This window comes from Amblyomma maculatum, chromosome 2, assembly GCF_055883805.1.
Source record: "Amblyomma maculatum isolate TAMU_Amacu chromosome 2, ASM5588380v1, whole genome shotgun sequence".
Taxonomy (NCBI): domain Eukaryota; kingdom Metazoa; phylum Arthropoda; class Arachnida; order Ixodida; family Ixodidae; genus Amblyomma; species Amblyomma maculatum.
Window position 1 is genome coordinate 38,620,898 of NC_139345.1, and position 17,110 is coordinate 38,638,007.

The following is a 17,110-nucleotide window of genomic DNA, read 5'->3' on the forward strand; positions in this document are numbered from 1 at the left end:
ATAATCGATTGATTATATTATTTGATTCGTTCTACTATGGCTGCTGCATTCATTTTGACTTTAACAGTTTTTGAGTGCTTAGTTTAGCGACACTTACATTGACCTTGACATTGCTGCTAACCTGCTGGGATAAACTCCAGGATTAAAGGTGGGAGGCAAACACCACCAAAAATTCAATAAAATAAATATTACAAGTTTTTGTTACTTTTTATTATAACCGCGTTAATTAAAAAACTAAATGCTAACTGCAAATTTTGGTTTAATAAAAATTTATGCAACAGACAGCGCCGCGTATATATTGTGAGAAAGAGCACGCTTTGATTTAGTGGAGGCCGCAACTAAAATGGCGCTGGATGGTCGTGGCGTTGTTCAGAAGGCTGCAGGATGATCGTTTCTCCGTGTTTGGACACCGTATCGGCACTTGATATAGTAAAGCATTCTGCAGCATGGCCTCAAAAGAGTCGAAAACAATCAGCAACCTTTCGCCAGAGTCGATGAAGGTCATCGCTGAATCAATCGGAATTTCGAATTTGCCCGATGAAGCGGCCAAAGAACTTGCCGACGAGATCACGTACCGTCTCAAAGTTATAGCACAGGTATGTTTTCGATCGCGAGCTACCACATTATTTAACTAAACTGTCCGCGTCCTCCGAATATTTTTCACTCTGTCTTCATCGCCTCTGTGATATTTTACTGGCGGAAAAAACGTTTTCTTCACGCGTGCCTTGACAGCGCTGCGACCCCACTGAGCGCTATGCATGCGCGTTCGCGCGCCAAGCGGGCGCGATTTGAAATCAAACGGCAGGGCATGCGCACTGAAAGAACACGTAAATGAAGCATTCCTGCGTCGCGCTCGCATCTACATCCGCGTGATTCGTGGCGCGTGCGGTTTCTTGTCGGCACTCTAGTGTGAAAACGTTTCACAATTTTCAGTGAGGCAACGTTTGTCGCATTTTTTTCTCCCTCCCACTTTTGCAGGATGCCAGCAAGTTCATGGGGCACGCGAAACGAAGAAAACTTTCCACTTCCGATTTTGACAACGCGCTGAAAATGAAAAATGTCGAGGTAAGCAGCGAGTTTTGACGCTGCTGTGCTCGAGATTGCGCTTCGCCGCTGTCGTAAGCAGCTCCTCGCGCGTTGCGCGCGATGCACAAAGTTTCGGCCTGGTGTGCAGCGAACTTCTTTGGCTGCATAAGTTGTTGATCTTTTTGAAGACCGGCTCATTTTTCTCGTCCGTTTAGCTAAAGCTTCGTTTCTTTTGCCATTGCCAGCTTTTTGTGATGCCTAGGTCATGAGTCAAGTGCCTCGATCTCTCCTATACCTTTACGTTAAACTTTCGTCTATTTGTTGGTATTATCAAATGATATGCAGTGTTTATTGTTAGTATTGTGTGCTAGCGTGTTAGGGGAGTTCTCTCATTTGGTCGCTTTTCACATCTGTGCGTGTATTACTTATTTTGTATTGCTTTATTTGTAGTCTGGCGCGATTAGGAGGTTATCACGTTCGGACCAAGAAATTTTTCTTGGCATGAGGTCGCTAAGTCAGCAACAACCATAACGGTACTGGATAGAGAAATCTTTTGACTAGCTAAGGTGATACATTCACTGTTGCGTGTTAGCGAAACAAGCCATATTCGGGAAGTTTTCTCCGAGTAGGTTTTCCCAGAATTGGTCTTCAAATTGCCTTAGGCTGTACCTTTCTTGAGATTATCATTAAAAAAAAATCTTATTTCTTGACATACATGTAATTGATTTAAAATTTGAAGTGATGCTCTAGAACTCAAGCTAATTAAGATGTCCACCTTTAAATAGTCGCAATATTACATTACTTTCCGAGAGCTACTTGATCATGCACAATGTCATGTTCTGCCAAAAAGGGGAAAGCATGACAGCTTTTATATGCTGCCTTGTAGTAGCGATTACTGTTAAATACATTCACCGCAAGAAACATGTTTACCTGCCTTGGCATATTAAAGAGATTGTCTGAAATCTGCAGTGAAATCATTTACCACCTTGTAGATAACTCATACCTGTTCTCGTGCCTCATTAAATTTCTTTTCTTTTTTTCCTGTTCTACATACATGGTGCATGCTTTGACGTATTTTTGCGCTTTACTTCGGTTTCAAAAAGCTGTTACTGTTGAGGCCATGCAGCTGTTTTTTTTTTACATTATTAGAAAACATTTCAGTAGGTGCAGTTCACTTCCATTGTTTGTCAACTAATTGATTGTTTTTTGGTTTATTTCCAGCCCCTTTATGGTTTCCACTGTCGTGACTATGTGCCTTTTCGATATGCTAGTGGTGGTGGCAGGGAGCTATTTTTTGTTGAAGAAAAAGAGCTGGAACTGAATGAAGTCATCAGTTCACAGTTACCGAAGCTCCCACTGGACGTTTCTTTAAAAGGTAGGGGCATATAAGTGTTTCTTGCTTGGCATTAAGCACTAACTAGGTATAAAGTAAATGTTTTTGGCAGCAATGCCATTATACCATTGGCGCTTTGTAAATTGAATGCGATTTGTATACTCATTCTTCCCAATGCAGGCTCCCTATTGTGGTTGTACCTGCACTGTACCATACACAGTTTGTATTCTGTGCACAGAATAGTTGTGCCTTGTGCCAAGAATAAATACTAAATCATAAGTAGTAGTAGAAAACTGCAATGCTTGCTTGCCAAAATCAGCTACATAATGTTGGTGGAAAAAAGCTTCCTTTGCAAGTTAGTGCACTGCAAACTTTATGGTTGCTTCAGTTATTATATTCCATAAAAACTTGAAATCTTAGGGTCATCAAGTGCTCAGTTGTTAATAACATACTCCTGCAGATGTCTTCATACTGGGTGGCAATGACGCATGTAAATATCTAGGTTTGAATTATACAATTCCTCGCTGTACGACAACCTGCTATCTTCTCCATTTGCAGCGCACTGGCTGAGTATAGAAGGAATCCAGCCCACTGTTCCTGAAAACCCACCACCTGGTATGTGTTACTTCTTTCCTTAAAGTGTGCATATTCAGAAGAATTCTCTAGCCTCTTTGTGGCATCGTTTCCTGCTGCTCATGGTGCTTGCATGATGGATATAAACTAGCTATCCAGCCGACAAAAAAGGTGCCCCTTTCATCCTTTGCTGGTGCTATTTTGCTCTTCACTTGCTATAGATAGAATAAATAATTCAGACAATTGAAACCTTTAAGTTCCACTATGGTCTTTACAGTTATAGCATTCATTACAAGGAGCATTTTGCTAAATCACTTCAAGCAGATATCTTATGGCAATAATATAAATAACACAAAAAAGATTTTAGTACATGTGTACCGTATTGCCACGAATCTTTGAAATCTTTATTTTGTTAACAAGCGTTTATTCTGTTGTTTTCAGCAGCAGCCGACGTGGTGTGACTGAAGCGTACAGAACAATCTTGTGCTCTTTGTTCATGCTTGTGTTGTGAAACAGATTTTCTGCGTAGCGTGAGATGCGCTGAGATTAGTCTCGAATGATTGGAAGCAAGCAGAACTGCTTCTGTATTATTCCAGACTTTTCCGGTATCCCTTAGCTTGTTTACTTTATTGTTTCGCGCTGACTTTAAGTAGAGCACTGCCAAATGCAACGGGTATTGCTAGCTCAACGAGCACATTTGCTGTTATCGCCTCCTCCGCCGAGCTGCTTAGTTCTTTTGCAGGTGCGGGTCAGCCCAATAAAGAGTTAGTTCAAGTGTAACGCCAGCGTCTTCATTTGTGGCTACCGGGCTCGTCCTCACTATGTGACAATATATGCACTGTTAGTTCTGAGGGACACATTTTGGTTTCTATCACAGCAGGATTGAATTTTCTGGTTCGTGCAAAAGCGTGTTATTGGCAGATACAAAGAATTTCATAATTTTTTATCTGCTGGTTGTTCTTGGCTCTAATGGGTGGCGCTATTAAGGGGCCATATGGGTCTCTCACTAAGGTGCACTTTAAGAATTTATAAATGAAATGGAATGCTTGGATGTTTGCAGCATAAGCTTTGCCAAAGTTGAGCGCAGTGTAACTTGTAACTGAGCTCACGGAGAGAGCTCTGTGGAACAAGAGTCATATTGCGTGCAACTACTGACAGATGTTGGAATACTGACTGCGAAATGAGTTTGGATGGGTAACGCTGCCTCTGACTTACAGTCTCCAAGGACCTGCAACGCGTGGAGAGCATTGACCCGGTGACCAAGTTGAGCAAGGTGGTGGTGCCAGGTGCCAAAGTGCCCGGCTTGCCCAGCAAGCAGGAGCGCACCAAGCATGTCGAGACGGTCCGTGTCAAGCAGCTTGCCACACACGAGCTGTCTGTGGTGAGTTGAAGCTAAATATCTACTTGTGGGAGAACATGGAACTACTTTTATGTCAAGGCTGTGCTTTTTGAAAGTTGGAGAGGTTCCTTTTGCTTGAAGGCCAGTGTAGCCTCTCTGGACTAAGAACACTTGGCAAAGGAGAAGGCATGAAAAATGTCATGCGTGCCGTGGTGTATTTTGTGAGCTGAAATTTAGTTGCTTGAGCCTTTCTGTTCATGTGCTGTGTGATGTCAGCGTATATTAAAGAACCCCAGGTGGTCGAAATATCCGGAGCCCTTCTCTGTGGCGTTTCTCTCATAGACTGAGTCGCTTTGGGATGTTAAATCCCATGAACCAAAGCAAACCTTTGTGTTCAAGATCTTCAATGCCAGCATTTGGTAGTTGTAAGGTATGTTTAATATTTTGTGAACTGAGCAGTAGTGTCTTGATTTTGCACATCTAAATATTCCATATTTGGTATTCTAGTGTGGAATAGCTAACTAGCCTAATTATGTTCAGAGCTGTAGTAGCAGTCTTTTTCTCCTTACATAGGCCCTTTTTTTTTTTCTGCCTTTCGTGGGAGTGATCTCTGTATGTGGCACAGTGCACTCGATCTGGAAGGCTTGGCTCCACACCAAAACCTTAGGAATGGCAATGGGAAGCGGCCGAAACGGCATCGCCGCTGCCGTGCCTTCTCATGAATTTAACAGGAACTATTTAGCAGAAAACCTCGACCACTGTGGTTATTCATGAGAGTTTTAGTGTGTCGCATCTCCTTATAGACATTCCTTGTCTACCTATATGCCAACATGTGTGTACAAACAATGGTGTTTTTTGTAGATGCTGCAGTACAGGGCGTTTCGATGGCAGTGCTGCCATTCAGGGTGGTGGCAATATTTGCACAGCCTCGCGCTGCCTGGCTGCTGTATCGGCACAAGAAAGCAGCAGCGGGAAGTTGCGGTGTATGCTTTGTGAGGGTGTTGTTTTGCAGATGATTTTGTGTCCACGGTCGCGCGAATTTGTCGAATAGTGATGAGGTTGCACTTGTGAGTTTGAGTTCATGAAGATGACCTGCTGTTGTGTCACTTTGTATACCAGACTGATGCAAAAGAGGCCTGGAGTGTTCCGCTTCCCATGAGATCCAGAGCATAGAAAGAAGGGAGAGTCTCGGATGAAATGGGATCGCTGAAAAGTGGCCGACGCAGAAACTGAAGAAGGGGAAATAGTTTTCATTCTATCAGTGCTGCCTGGTGGTAATGCGATTCTTATGAATGATAACGCAGATATGAATGACCTTCCTGTGACATGCATCGCGATTAGGTGCTTGCTCTTGAAAAGCCAATCTGTTTGACACTTCGAGTTTTTTGCGGAATTATTGCACTGTCATGAGTCACATTTTAGTGTACGTGTGCTTAGAACTGAAGGGTCTCGCTAGTAATTCATGTGAAAGCTGCACAGAATTTTTTTGTCACTATTATCAGTCATTGTCTTGGTAGCTATTCGCTGTCACGCTTACAAGTTCCAAGGCGAAAGCCTTTAATGGCTCACACTCACAGTATCCTGCCCCACTATAGCTATCAATCAAATGACATCATCAACTGAAACACACATCATAATTCGTCTTGTCTACTATGAGGAAAATAGTTAAATATAAATAAATCCTGTCTCCACTGGGAATCGACCCTCCATTCCTTGGATCCTTAGCCGAGCGCTTTAACCAACTGCGCTACGCCCGGGATCGTAAAACGCACGTCATAATTCTTGTCTACCTGGAGGGAGATAGGAGCAATGACAATGGAGCTGCAATAAGTGATAATGACAATAATGACATTAGCAATCATAATGAGAGCAAATGTGATGCACTGTGTGTACCAGCAATGCCTAGGCTTTCGCATTTCTGCAGTGTAGAGTCCACAGTGCTTTTGGAATTTTCGCATTGCAACTTCGTTATAGTGATTTAATGCAGTGCAAAAGGACAGAACCAGAAAGCAAAAGGCGGCGAATACAAGGTCTCATTACTTGTGAGAGAGAATCTGGCTGTCAGAAAGACATGAGACGCGTTTCTTGTAGTGATTCACTAACGTTGCCTCGAGGTCCCTTTGTCTTGTGGCAAAACGTAAATTGACCATATGGAGCGTTTTTTGAAAGGCCGACTTAAGGAGCATGCAGGAAAGAAACGAAATAATATTGAAGACACAGATTTGTTGCTGTGCTGCTTGCCATGCATTTATTGCAGACTGTATATCTGTAATGTAGAAGCCTAGGAAGAAGTAAGCAAAAACAGCTCGGGAAACTTTGAAAGCATTCATATCGCAAAAACGGGGCCAAATTGCCTCATTGATATTTTAGTGCTTCTTTATAACTCTGGAATAAGATTTGTTTCATATGTTTTTAAATAATCCAGCTGACAAATCTTCGAGCGTTTTGCATGGTGTACCTGTGCAGGCCAGTCAGTGTGCCTCTCAAAAAATAGTTGCTAGTAGCGCTTGTGTTCGTTCACTTCTCTTGTCTTGTCCTTTTTGCACTTGATGAAATCACTATAAAGGCAGACAACGAAGTATCCCAACAGTTAACTATCTTGAAACGTCAAGACTTCAATCTTTTGTGATATAGTATGCTTGAGCAAGTAAGTAAAATGTGTTGTTTACGTCTTTTCTCCAAGTGGGCCTTGTGTTAGCCTTCAATTTTTTAAATAAGCTGTTCTTTCTTTCCAACTTGCTGACTTGGTAACAAAGATTCTAGCTGTGCGCCATTGACTTACGATGGTGAGCCTATGCGGCGGATGCACCAAAATGGCAGCACCGCCCTGAACAGAGAGGTGTAGCACTGTCTGGGCACCCTACTATGTACATCAGGGAGGGGATGAAAAGTGGGCTTAGTGCCTATAGGAGTGCATGTGAACGAAAGTTTTCAAAGCAGTTTTTCTGATTTCACAGCACACATGTTGCCATCCCTTTTCCCTTTGCGAAGAACATCCTAGAACAGATTGTAGGCGTATTTACAGTTGTACGATTGTACAGTTCACTTATCGTTTATCGGGCTGTCCGAGTATTTCATACAATGTAAACCTTTGTATCGTTAGAATCGGAGCTCTTTAATATAACCATTTGCAGAACTTTTCATAGAGAGCATATGTAATAAAAAAAAATGGGGATCCAGGGTGGTCAGAAATCGGGTTTTATGGATTGTAGCGACATCCGTATCACTGAAGTAAATTGTGGCCTAGTTGCAAACTTTGAGTGCACAACCACCTGACAACAAAATCAGTTGAAAAGATGCAGTAGCGAAAATCAGTTGAAAAGATGCAGTAGCGAAAATTCTTAGACGAAACAGCTGTAGAGAAAGTTATAAGAAAAAGAAAAGAAACCAAGCGGTTTTTAAAAGCAGGACGACAATGGAAGATAGCTTCTACTAGCTGCTTCGAGATGGCTGTAAGCGTCCAAAAAGTGCATGCGAAAACTAGTCACTTTTTTGAAGCAGTTTCCCAAGGGTATTGTCAAAGAGCTGTTTGGAATGCCAGTATTTGTGAGAGAATGTAGCAGACATAGCAGCATGCTCAACTTAATGCGCACCTTGGAGGAGCACCCTGCAGATGAGGAGCCTTTTAGGGGTATGTTTAGCTTCACAATATAGCTTTATAGGGCCGTCTTAATGTAGATTGTTGTTCGAAATGACACAACATTCTTTCCTCTTCTTGAAAGCATTTGCCGACTTTCAGCTGGCCATTTTCTTTGTGTGCTCTGTGAAATGAGAAAAACATCTTGATAAGTTTTGCTTACAGGTTTTTTTGTGAGTTGCGCTTCATGTCTCATACTCCCATACATTTTGCGTTGTGTTAAAATTACTCCACCTTTGAAATGGCGTTTTGCACTTTTGCAATCTGTTATAGGATATCCGTGGTTGCTCCTCCTTAAGAGAAAACATCATAGGCGCATTGTGAAATCAAAAAACCTGCTTCGGAAACATTCAGTTTGATGTACTCCTATGGGCCTTAAAAAGCAACTGTGGGGGAAGGGGTTGAGCATGTTAAGTTTATAATCGCAGCTCATTCTTTAAAGTTGCCTCTTTCCTGTACAAAACTTTTATTTTTTCTGAAGATATCAAATAGAAGTATTTTAAAAGTAAAAAAAATAACTGAGAAACCAAAACTGAAAGTAGGCTTCAACCTGCCTGTGATGTCACTATTGACCATTCTGTGGCGTTGCGGATATGGCCACAAATCCTATCGTATGCGTATCGGTTAGTTAAACTGGTGACCGTTAGCTACAGCTGAAGACAACATTTATCGGAAATGGCCAAAAAAGGAAGCTCAGTTCTTTGTCCGAGCTGCAATAAACACGGAGTGAATATCGATGATGCCAGTGTAGCATCTGTGTCAGTGTTGTGCCTGCTTAGTGTGATGGTACTTTCAAAAGAGAGCACAGTGATTCGTCTGTTTTTCTGCTGCGCTGTCATTGTTAATGCAGCTCAAGCAGACATGCACCTATGCTCAACTCTCAGTTTACACTGCTGTACTCGCTCCAGCCCCACAATTTATGCTTTCTCTGATTCTTTATCTTTAATTTTTTCATCTGTTCTTATTGCGAACTTGCCCAAAGTGCGCATTCATTAGCCAACTGTCTTGTGGTTGCGCACTTGTTATACTGTAGCGTTAGCATGATATCCTCTGAGAGAAGTCTGATAAGCCATCTTCCAGTTTGTTTTTTGATGGCTGTAGCGTGGTAAGGTGCAGTCTGATAGCCTTGTTCTCTGTGTGCCCCCTCTGCAGTTATTTGTTGTACACATTGTGATATAGTGTGGTCACATGGCTTCCTTCTGTTTCTTTGTCATCCCATTTAGGAGCAGCAACTTTACTACAAGGAAATCACAGAAGCTTGTGTTGGATCTGATGACTCGCGTAGAGCGGTGAGTTTCAAGGAAGGACTTTTACACACTGTAGTACTACATAGTATGTTTATTTCAAGTCTTATATTAAAGTAGCAATATAACTGAATTGTGCAAATTGTATGGACATACAAGTATAATTGCAATTTTTCACTTCTTTGCTAGCAGCAGAGTTTGCTTTCTAAAAGTGACTCTCTTCGTTATGAATGCTGTCCTAAAAGATGAAACCAGCCATTCCATTTTGGGGGATTTAGGAGCTATACCCTTGTCAGAACAAATGGCACACCCTCAAGCATTAGCAGAGTACCAATTTATTCTGCACTAACAGATGGCTAACTCTGTTTATGCCAGGAAAATCTAAAAGTGCAGATAGAATAGTGAAGGTGCCTCTCATGCAGACACAGTAAATTCTAATTAATTGAACTCCCATCAATACAGAAATTCCAATAGTTCGAACTATGAGTGCAGTTGAGGCCGGCACTCATGGCCTCAAACAATTGTTAATTCAGGTGGAGGTTACAATGCCTGGCATGCATGTGTGTGCAAGTCTTATTTCAAGATGTCATCATGTTTGTATATATTTGGCTACAATAAACTGAGCAGTGCCTTTTGCTCCTGGAGTCCTGACATCGGGTCACATCAACACGCAAAGCCAGGAATCGTTCAGATAGACCTCCGTGAACCTGAATTACATGGAACAGTGCTGCCTACACACCCCAGGCATACATGCTGTGGCAGGTGCAACGACAATTGGAAGTTCGCTTTGTTGACATATTTGCCCAGTAACATGCTTCAGTTTCGCTTCTCTTAATTCATGTCATCCTGCCGTTGCATCGGACGCATGCATCGGCCAGTCACTGGTCTTTCAGTTTTAGTTTAGGGTGGCATGTGGTGAAGCATCCTCAAAATGCAACGAGGCCATTTGTGAAGAGGCAGCACTTCGCATTGTGCAGAGGGCCGGAGAGGCACCTACAATTGTGAAGCGGTTCTTTGGCATTTATGACAGGGTGCCCAAAGTAAAGCACTTGACGAGACTGCAAAATGTCGTTTTCGCTTAGTTTTCATCTCAAATACAGCCATTTTCAGGCATTCATTGGATAAAATTACCGTGATGCAAGCAGTTCTGAACTGTTTTTTTAAGATTTCAAACTATTGGATAATTTGAACATATTTCCTATTCCTTTGAAGGCCTACCTGATGAGATTTTACAGCAGTGTGCAAGTCATAGGCTTTTTCTAAGCTTGCCTGTTCATATTACCAGCTATACTTTCTGGCTGCCATTGTTTGCAGCTTCTCCTAATTAATATATATTTAATGAAGCTGGCCTTGTAGACAGGTTGAGGTAGATTGAGGTGATATTTCAAGGTACCTATAGTACATCAGTTTTTTTCTACAAAGGCCTTCTTTTTTTTTTGTTTAGAAGTGGCTGGCAACAGATTTATTCTCTGCACCATGCTGTGAGTTGTTTTTCTTTTTTGAGGCATCTGGAAACATTTCTACACCGTTGTGTTTTCCAGGAAGCGCTGCAGAGCTTGGCTTCAGATCCAGGTCTTCACCAGATGCTGCCACGTTTGTGCACTTTCATCTCGGAAGGGGTAAGACAAATTTCACACCTGGGTTTTCAGGGTAAACCAACATCAGATTTTGCAGCGCCAGCAGCATTTTTGATCAGAACCTCTTTTTCTTTTTACAAAACCTAAGTGTTCGAGTCTTTTCATGAATTTCTGGTGGACTGTCTGGCTGTTATGTGATCCTCGAACCTTTGCCGCTTGCCTCTGCTTACATCCTTGGTCCCTATTTTGCATTTTCAGGTGAAGGTGAATGTCGTGCAGAACAATCTGGCTTTTCTCATTTACCTTATTCGAATGGTAAAGGCACTGCTGGACAACCAGACCTTGTACCTCGAGAAATATGTAAGTACTAGCAATGATCCAAGGCCAGGGTTGGAAAGAGCTTGATGTGTTAGTATGGTTGTAAATAGCTGAAGCTGAACTTGCATTATGGACTTTCATTTAAGCTTTGTACATTTAACTTGACCATGTGCTAGCAAAAGATTCAAAATAAGCAAAATGCATTGAATAGGGTGCAAACAACTGCTTATTGTGTTCCGTCTCTTGGCCCCTTACACATGCAGCTATAAGGGTCAGGGTATGGAATCAAGTAACACAACAGAATGCAATTTCACAGTGGAGAGTAGGATAAGATTAGCCTGGTTTTTCTCTCTTTAAGAGCTGTCTTTTTTTTTTTTCGAACAGTTAATAGTGTGTATACCAAGTTTGTTTCCTTCGTTTATAAGGCCAAAATATCTTATCATTTTGTTACTGCTCTTTTTTTTCTTTTCCCTCCCACTGTTCTACATTTTGGTCGTGTACTGACCGACCATACCACATTTTCACATCATATGCAGCTCAGAATACAGTTGTGACACTTCTTTGGAAGTGACTGTATTATGCAACCATGTACTTGATTGCCTTGATTCTTTCCCTGTACTGCATTCTTGGGAGAGTGGTAGTGCGTCTGTGACAAAAGTGTTTATGTTTTGTTGCAGCTGCATGAGCTGATCCCATCAGTGGCGACGTGCATTGTGAGCCGACAACTGTGCACTAGGCCCGATGTTGACAACCACTGGGCATTGCGGGACTTTGCATCTCGACTGATGGCACAAATCTGCAAGTGAGCCCCCACCCCTCTTTTGTATCTTTTTTTTTACGGGTTAGATATGCGTTTCATTTTCTTGTCAGCATACCCAAGTACTATAGCACTCTCGAAAAAAAGGCCAAGGGGCTTGGTGTGTGCAATGAAAGCCTGCTCATATTCTACAGACTGATGCAAGATTGCACATTTGTGTAACAGATTAGCACAGGATCGGCGAATATGTTGTGGGAATAATGCTTTGAAAGTGCAGGTTGCATTTGTGATTACATATGACATCTGGGACCGTGAAGTGTGAAGTCTTTCATGAGTTGATATGTGCAGTTTTGTCTTGTGTTGCAGTATTGTCATGTTCTGCAACTTCTGTTACATTGTTTGACCTATACAAAGCTGATCTATGTTTGCTTTGTTTTTAAATAAATATTTTTCTTCCCGATGTATAAACGGTGAACCTGTGGTTACACGTTACTTGGGTTAGGCCATAAGAGGGCGCCAAAAATGTTTAGCTAGGGCCATGCCTAAATCCAATTGTTGCCAAGGGATTTTTGTTTTGATATAAAGGAAAGTTTGATCAAACTTTGAGATGGAGTCAAGGTCTATGCATGTTTTGCTCTTTGAAGTAGTATTGCTGACCCATTACCTCTTCTGCCCTTACAGGAACTTCAACACGAGCACCAACAACGTGCAGACACGGGTGACACGAATGTTCAGCCGTGCACTGCAGAACGATAAGATGCCATTGGCCTCGCACTATGGAGCTGTCTCAGGGTTAGCCGAATTAGGACCTGAGGTTGTCCGGTCCTTTGTGCTTCCACGGGTGCGCGCCCTGGGCGAGAAGCTGCGTCAGGGTCTTGAGGAGCCTGGTGTTTCGCCTGCCGACAAGAAGGCTGCCGAGCACATCAAGCAGCTGCTGCTGGTAAAGCCTGGCAATCCCCTATCGCATGTAATTCATGCTCACTTGCAAAAGGAAAAGATTTTAGAATACTAACTGATGGTGTAGTTATCAGGTGTCTGTTCAGCTACTGCCATCCCATGGACATGTTACTTCTAGGCTACAGAAAATCAGCGTGCATTTATTTTGTTTTGTTCTTCACATCCATAAAGCTGTGATGCTTATACTGTTTTCTGTAATCTCTTCCTCGTCCCCTTTTCCCGGTGACAAAGAGGGTGTTGGCGCCTGTTCTGAAAGCAACGCGGACGCCTCCTGACAATGCAGAGGAGTACCGGGCAGAGTATGGCTACCTCGGCCACCTGCTACATGCACAGGTGGTTAGGGCTCGCATGCAGCCTACCACAACGGCTTCAGTGGCACGCACCACTCTCACAGTCACCCAGGTACGCAAATCGCTGCTGTGTCTGCTTGTCTTTGATGGAAGCTCTGCCAGCATGGCATATTCTCAATTCATTTTGTCTTACCTCTAGCAGAAAGTGTGAATGCCTTTTCATAGGTAGAGCTGTGCGGTCGACAGTTAAGGCTTCATGCTTTGTGCTTTTAGAGTGCACACTTAAAGCTGGTGTGCACATTGGCCGGTCCTTGCTAAACAGTCATGCTCATTGTTGCACTGTTGTGGTGGCTCAATGACTAGGGCACCCGAATGCTGCGCCCAACTACGCGGATTCAGTCCCGGACACAGTGGCCATGTTTTTTATGCAGACAAAAAGCAAGGTGCCTGTGTCCTGTGCGATGTCAGTTTGCATTGAAGAACCATATGTGATTAAAATCACTGGAGCCCTCCACTACACTGTCCTTCACAACTGACGTTGCTTTAGTACATATTAAACTTCATGTACCACAATGCACCATCACTGCAGCACTGTCTTGTAAAGGGCTGATCTGATCATGCTGTCACTAATCTTACCACTGTTGCTATTTTGTTGCCAGTTTGATAAATTCGGCAAGTTTTTACTCAGTTTCGATTCAGATGTTTCTGCTGGTCTATTTCTTCTTTCTAAATATTCGGGAAAGACTGCATGTTTTGAACTAGCAGTCATTCGTCATTTCCAGATAGCTTTTGTAATATTACATTGTGGCTGACCTGTTTACTAGTTTGCACTGGCAGCTTTGACGAGAGACTCAAAGCGCTGTCTTGGTTACAGGGCCTTTGTTCACCACATCAGCATGCTCATTTTCTTAAGGTTGTTATGCGCACTTATGACTGCATGCACTTTTCACCTCACAGAAACTGTTAAAGGTACTCTGAAGAAAAATTGATGTTGGGCTATACTTATTGATTATCATAGGAAACATCAATATTTTTAGGCTGGGGTAACCCAACAGCTTTTTATAAGATGCTAAGTCCAGTGTGTCTTGGCCTCTATCCTGTCTTGCCTGACATGCATGCAGATGCATGATACCTTAAGTAGTACCCAAAATCAATAACTAAGTTAATAGTTAAATAATTTGTTAGCAAGTGATAACACTATCTTGACTCCTAAAGCAATATGGGTACAGGGAATGCGAGGGCTTGAGGCATTCATGGATATGGGGACTCATGAAATAAAAAAAAATCCTCCTATCAGCCAGGGGGGTTCTGCAGAATCCAATTTGAGAACATCCTTCACTTAAAAGGGACCTGCCCTACTAGTTAGGTTAGGCCAGGGAACGAAATGTAGGTATTTCTCCCACAGGCTGTTTTTGTACAGAAACTATGATGATTCCAACTACTTTTTTTGTTTTTGGACCTCTGAGACAAGTCCACACCAATTTCAAAGATGGTCGCTTTTCTCCTAATATTATTAGTGGTGTCAAACGATTGAATCAGGTGCGTGTAAAAATAGTTTCCTCTTCCTGAATTTTCAACAAAAAGGGCACCTTCTGCTGCTGAATAAACCTCAAAAGAACCTTGCAAAGTCAGGTACCCACCTTAAGAAAAATAGGTAGTAGTGTTCTCAGGGCCCCTCAATTTAATTTCAACCTGCCAGGTACAACACTAAGCAAACTTTGTGCATAAACGTCCTCATTGCAGCCCTCACGTCTTCTCCAAGCTGCGCCACGTGCATCTTCGCTGGTTCCTGCGCCTCGTGTTCCCACAGCAGCTCTGCCGGGGGCACCACAGAAGTATGTCATTGTCACCTCCAACCCTCCACGTCTAGCGGCACCAGCCAGTCCCCTTGCCAATGCTGCCACCAGTGTTGTCAACAGCAACAGTGGCAGCACTAGCACCGTTGGCTCCACTCCAACACTTGTCAAGATAGTGACAGCTGCACCAACGCAACAGGGCAATGCACTCCAGACCAAGGCAGTCACTTCAACAGCCCCCCTGACCAAAGTTGTTGTAGTCACCATGGCTCAGCCTACCAACGTTGCCATGAAGGGCATCTTCTCGACCCCTACGTCGTCTGCACAGTTGCATCACACTGTACCCGCAGTCACCAGTTCAGACTCTGCTGCTGCTGCGACCATTCAAGTGGCTGAAGTGAAGGAAGAACCTGAAGAAATGATGGACCCTTCATGAGATGGGGGGGGGGGGGGGGATGTGTGTGTGGGCCACTCTCTTTGTCCATTGGCATACCCCAGAGACATTTTGGGACAGACCTGTCATCTGCAAACCATTGTGTACATACGCGTGAGCACCTGCGCCCTGTTAATTTTTTGCACTGATTCTTTTTCCCGGCTATGCCTTGCTGCTGCTTTTTTATTATTTTTGGGGTCACTTGGAGGGACGTGTATAATAACTGTTCATTGCATGGCAAAATAAATGTGCTGCAATGAATACATGACATGTTAGTTACCTGGAATAGAGGGCGATACAAAAAGAGGGCAAAGTGCATTTTGAGCCAGCATATGCCATGTGTGTATATGTGTGTTAGCTGATATGAACTTTTTATAAATGAGCTTTCTGTATATTTCGTTACTGTGGTGGTGACATTTTTTTTTTTTTTTCATAAATACCTAGTTTTGCTTGCAAAGCTGAGGTTGTACAGTAGTGTGTTTACAATGAGCATATAGTGGCTGTTTTAAGTCATGGGCTCAAAGGGGGAAGGTGAGGATACAAGAATGAGCACAATTTTATTGGTGAAAGGTATTGAGTGGCTCTTGAAGATGACCTACTTTCTAATCTTGGATAGAGCATTTTCAGGGCAGCATATGTAGGGCTTTATTCTTTTGTTATGCAGATAAACAAAGTTCTGATGGATTGGCAACCTCCATTCTTTACTGAATATTTTGTGTGCCCACTGATCCCTGTGGCATTGTGGTATGAAATTTTTTTTTTTTCATAGCTTACAATGTGCCCATACCCAACAAAGAAAGGTCCAGTAGCATGAGGAGGGTCCTTTTAAATAAATATTGTGGTTTGATTTTTATCCAGAGGGGCTGCCCATTGTGCCCCTGTAATGTTCAGCGTCCACAAAACTCAATTGCCAAAGAACTGACCGTGCTTTTCATCTGCCAAGCTGCTACTACGCCTCTAGTGGTGTTGCGTTGCATCCACGCAGGTGCTTTATTTTGTTTTTGCTATCGCTCTTCATTTTGTGTATTTGTGTTCGGGAGTAGTATTTTATTTTAAGCTTATTTCGCAGTGCTGGACATAGGGTAGTGAAGGTGTCTTTCTCATCTGGACATCATTCTACATTGTCTCTGACCATTGCATCTTGCCGTTGTGAGAGGTGTTGATTGTGTGAAATCTTTGGTGTCACATGACACCTTGTTATAAATACATTTGGTAACACTACCGATGCGTCGTGTCCACGAATTCACTCAGTGCAATGCAACAACTGCTTATATCTGGAGCATGTGAAACTGTCTGTCAGAATTTTCACATATTATAGGATAATGGATAAATGCAGCCACAGGTGCCAGTATGCATATGCATATTGCTGTATATGACCATTGACCTGGAGCTGCAGGATATGACAGTCAAGTGAAAAGCTGTGGTGAGGGGCAGGGGAATGCTCGCCTCGAAGGCAAATATTCACGGTCTGCCACGCTATTTGCATATTTGCGGAGCTTTGTTTTCGCGGAGGTCGTAGAGGCGTTTTTCATGCGGTGCATTTGGCGAGAAGTCTTGCTATACTTACGGACAGCATTTTAGCCCTTCAGCGAAGGCTAGGCAGGAAAGAAAGTTTTTTTTCCCTGTCTCGCAATGGGCTACCTCTTTCAACTCGCCCCTTCACCCTATCGCACCCCTACTTCGAACAATACACGCCACTTCGTGGTGACGAAGGCGTGTCTCCTTCCCTGGCCTAATTTTCGCAGAGGCACGAGAAGCTGTCCGTGAGTAGTGAGTGAGTGCGTTTGGGCATGGCCAAGGCCAAGGGCCCTCATTGCGGTGAAGCTAGTA

The 17,110-nt window shown here is 43.0% G+C and overlaps 1 protein-coding gene across 1 annotated transcript; it reads left to right on the forward strand.

Moving 5' to 3' along the window:
- Positions 1 to 337: 337 nt before the first annotated feature.
- LOC146198411 (transcription initiation factor TFIID subunit 6-like) lies at positions 338 to 15,707 on the forward strand. Its single transcript, XM_084593913.1, has 12 exons — positions 338 to 596; positions 979 to 1,065; positions 2,248 to 2,401; positions 2,918 to 2,974; positions 4,150 to 4,313; positions 9,132 to 9,197; positions 10,694 to 10,771; positions 10,988 to 11,089; positions 11,725 to 11,849; positions 12,486 to 12,744; positions 12,993 to 13,163; positions 14,795 to 15,707. The coding sequence occupies exons 1-12, from the start codon at positions 447 to 449 to the stop codon at positions 15,281 to 15,283; spliced, it is 1,902 nt and encodes a 633-aa protein (XP_084450039.1). The 5' UTR covers positions 338 to 446; the 3' UTR covers positions 15,284 to 15,707.
- Positions 15,708 to 17,110: the final 1,403 nt, after the last annotated feature.